We start from the raw sequence: 3271 nt of genomic DNA on the forward strand, positions 1-3271 counted from the left end.
AGACTCAAGCTGAATTGTCCTGGGAAGAGCGCCAGGACCAAACCTGCAGGCTGAGTGCTTGGTGGGACTGTCAGCACTGCACTTCCTCTCTTCACACCCTGGTGTCACCCTGCTCCTGCAGCCCAGCAGGGCTGAGTGGTTGTGCCCAGCCTGTCGCTGGCCTTGGTGAACACAGCACGCCCCGATGCCAGCCTGGGAGGAGTGTGTGTGCACATGGTTTGCTGGGCTTGCAGCCATGCGAGGGACAGGGCCCCCCTTGGGCCGAGGGGTCTCTGCTGAGTGGTGCTGATAAGGAGCAATAAACGTGGCTCTATGTGTCTGGGGTTGAGCGCTCTGGTTCTCAGGGGTTTGGGGACTGAGAGTTGCAGTGGAAGGGTCATCCTGTGCCTTTCTTCCCCCCTCCCCATGTACCAGAGTGCCTTTCTGTGCTTCTGACCCTGAAGAAGGGATGTCTGTCCCCATCGCACAGGTCTCAGCCTTCCCTGGTACCCTGGGCACAGCCTTTGGGCACTGATCCCTCTTGGGAGCCTAGAGAGGCAACTGGAACAGGTTTGAGTCCAGCAATGACCGAATGTGCCTGTGCTGGTGCCTCCCCTACCATTCCCCGATGCTGGGATGACTCTGGGCCCAGAAGAGATAAAGCTCTTGGCTGTCAGACTAATTTGCCTGAAGCCCAAGTTGGGTGGGAGCACCAGGGTCCATCCTACATCCCAAAGTGCACTGGGACTGGTTCCTCCTGAGCAGGGAGCAAAGCTGTGAGGGCTGTACTGCAGCCCCAGGACCCTTTGCAATGCCACAGCTGGTGCCTGCTCGCTCAGCTGGTGTTTTCCAGCCTCATTGATCGGCCTGATTTCCCTATGGCCACGAGGGTGGCTGGGATGAGACCTTCTGTGAGAGGCTGAGTGTCGTCATTTGCAGGCAGCCCAGGGCACAGCTCTGTCCCCTTCCCTTCTCCCTGGGTAGCACCAGCCGAGTCCAGTGCTTTGTCTTTCTCCTGCCCTAAGAGCTGCCTCTGCCCCAGAGTGTCCCATCCTAGCGAGATGCCATCTGCCCCTGTGCCAGGCAGGGCCGGTGATGTCCCTCTGCTCTGTGGGATGCTGCCTCTTACTCCAGTCACCATGCTGGCCAGCAAGCCTGGTGGGAGCAGGACAGGACAGGCGGTGGTGGACAGCAGCCCTGGCTGGGTGGGAGTCCTTGCCACATACAGCACCTTCTTCATGCCCCTCAGCAACAGCCTGTGCAGCACCAAGGCTCTGCGCTTTTTCCTCTGGGTATGTCCGTTTGGGCCTTCAGAGTGGGGGGGAGTGTTGCAGATAGCATTTCCAGGAGCAGCAGGAGCGAGAGCAGCCCCTGCTTAATGGGTGGGAGGAGGCTGTGGGACTGGCAGTGGGGACAGGAAAGTGCTGATGGCCTGAAGAAGGTCTTGGTACGGTGTCACTTTTCCCCAGGATTCTGTTCAGGATTACTTCTGAGCTGAACCATCCCACTCCTGATGCTCTCCAAAGCAGCAGGAGAGGTTCTGTAGCATCCAGCACTTTCTGGGTGACCAAAGTCCCACTGGTGCCTGGAGAAGACTCTCTAAAGCCATGTGACATGGGTGGAGGCCAGGCTGTGTTGTGGCAAAGACAACAGAGGCAGCAAGGCAGGCAGCCCCTGTGCCTTAGCCAAGGGCACAGGAGCTGGAGAAGCAGTCTGGCATGGGGAAGAGGAGTGGGACCCCTGGGCTCACAGCGTGAGGGTGGTGAACTGGTCACTGCACCAACTGCCCAGGGATGTCCCCTCTTCTCTCCCTCTGTACTTACTGGCAGCAGCAGGAGCAGAAGGTGGCAGTGAAATGGAGACCCTGTGTGCCCTGTGGATGAGGCCTGAACCCACAGACCTGCAGCAGCCTTGGCTATGTTCGACCTGTCCCAAGGGGTTGCTGTGAGGGCAGGAGCAGCTCTCCAGGCATATCAAGGTCCCCACTGCCTCTCTGGGTGATGCTGGTGCTGGATCCTGAGTGACTGGCAGAGATACTCAGCAGAGAGCTCTGCTCTGCTCTGTTCCGTTCCACTCAGCTCGATGTGCCTTGGTAGTGGGAGGGGAAGCAGAATTGGGGTGTAGAGCACTGGGGAAACAGGGCTGCAGGTTTTCCCCAGCTCCCATCTGGCTGTTCACTGCTTGCCGAAATCCAAGTGTGTCTGCTGGGACTGATGCTTACATGCTGGGGGGAGCTGTGGGTGACTGCAGGCCTGGCTCCTGCTGCTTTCCTGGGTAAATAAGAGGTGAAAAAGCCTGCTTCTGTGATGGGGAGCAGGAGGAAGAGGTGACCTGAGTGTCCTTCACCTACTTTGGTTTTTCTCCCAAACTGGAGAATTCTTCCTCCGAAGCAGCATCAGGCAGCAACTATCATCCTGCTCCTCTGCAGCTTATCAAAGGGAGAGGGGCTGAGTCCCCTGCCTGTATCTGCATCCCTTCACACCTCATGAAGAAATCAGCTCCTGGGACTTGACAAGGCCTTGGTGAGGAGTGGGTGACATCCTTGTGCTCTGTCCTGCAGCTGAAGTACATGAAGGAGCTGGAACAGGAGAAGGATTTCCTGCTGCAGGGCCTGGAGCTGATAGACCGGGCTCGGGAGTGGTACCACCAGCACATCCAGCTCATGCAGGAGCACCAGCAGCTCCTGGGGAAGAAGAGAACCAGTGCTGTGAGTCTGGGGGCTGTTCTTGGAGTGCCTGGCTGCTTGGGAGGGGATGGGGCTGCTCTGTGGGTTTGGATAACCAGTCTGGGACTTGGCTGGACTTGGAGCCAGCCCCATGGTAACCCATAGCATCTTCTTCCTCCCCACCCCACAGGATTTCCTTGAGGGCAGCCAGAGCCACCTGGGGCGCCTGGTCCCCAAGCTGCAGGAGGTGAATCGCTGCCTGGGTGACCTTCTTTCTGCCGCAGGCAAGGTGAGAGCAGCACATCAGCAGCATGAGGTTATCTGTGTCACCTTAGGACCCATCCTGTCCCCCCATGCTGGTGGCTGCGCTGACACAGCTGCCAGAGTTTACCCCTGCTTTGGGGAGGTGATCTGGGCAAGACAGATGATGGAGAACAGCTAAGAGGACAATACAGCTGGTCCTGAACTGGGCTGGTTGATGCTCAAGGCAGCTGGGGAGATCCCCAAAAAGGTATAGCCGTTGTCAAGTGAATAGGGAACCCAACCTGCTGAGGTGCTGAGTCAGTCCCCTCAGAGCTGGCTGTCCCACCAGGCTCCTGGCAGGAGCCAGGCACATTGGCAGGGATG

At 58.2% G+C, this 3271-nt stretch overlaps 1 protein-coding gene across 1 annotated transcript in view; it reads left to right on the forward strand.

Annotated features, from left to right (window-relative positions):
* LOC103804747 (suppressor APC domain-containing protein 2-like) overlaps nt 1–3271 on the forward strand; it is a gene marked incomplete at its 5' end in the record, with an annotated part of 5351 nt that overhangs the window by 771 nt on the left and 1309 nt on the right. Inside the window, 2 exons of the mRNA XM_009077372.1 lie at nt 2540–2686; nt 2835–2933. Of these exons, the coding sequence (XP_009075620.1) occupies nt 2540–2686; nt 2835–2933 (246 nt within the window). The remainder of the gene's footprint in view (nt 1–2539; nt 2687–2834; nt 2934–3271) is intronic.

This window comes from Acanthisitta chloris, unplaced genomic scaffold (assembly GCF_000695815.1).
Source record: "Acanthisitta chloris isolate BGI_N310 unplaced genomic scaffold, ASM69581v1 scaffold3966, whole genome shotgun sequence".
NCBI classification, from domain to species: domain Eukaryota; kingdom Metazoa; phylum Chordata; class Aves; order Passeriformes; family Acanthisittidae; genus Acanthisitta; species Acanthisitta chloris.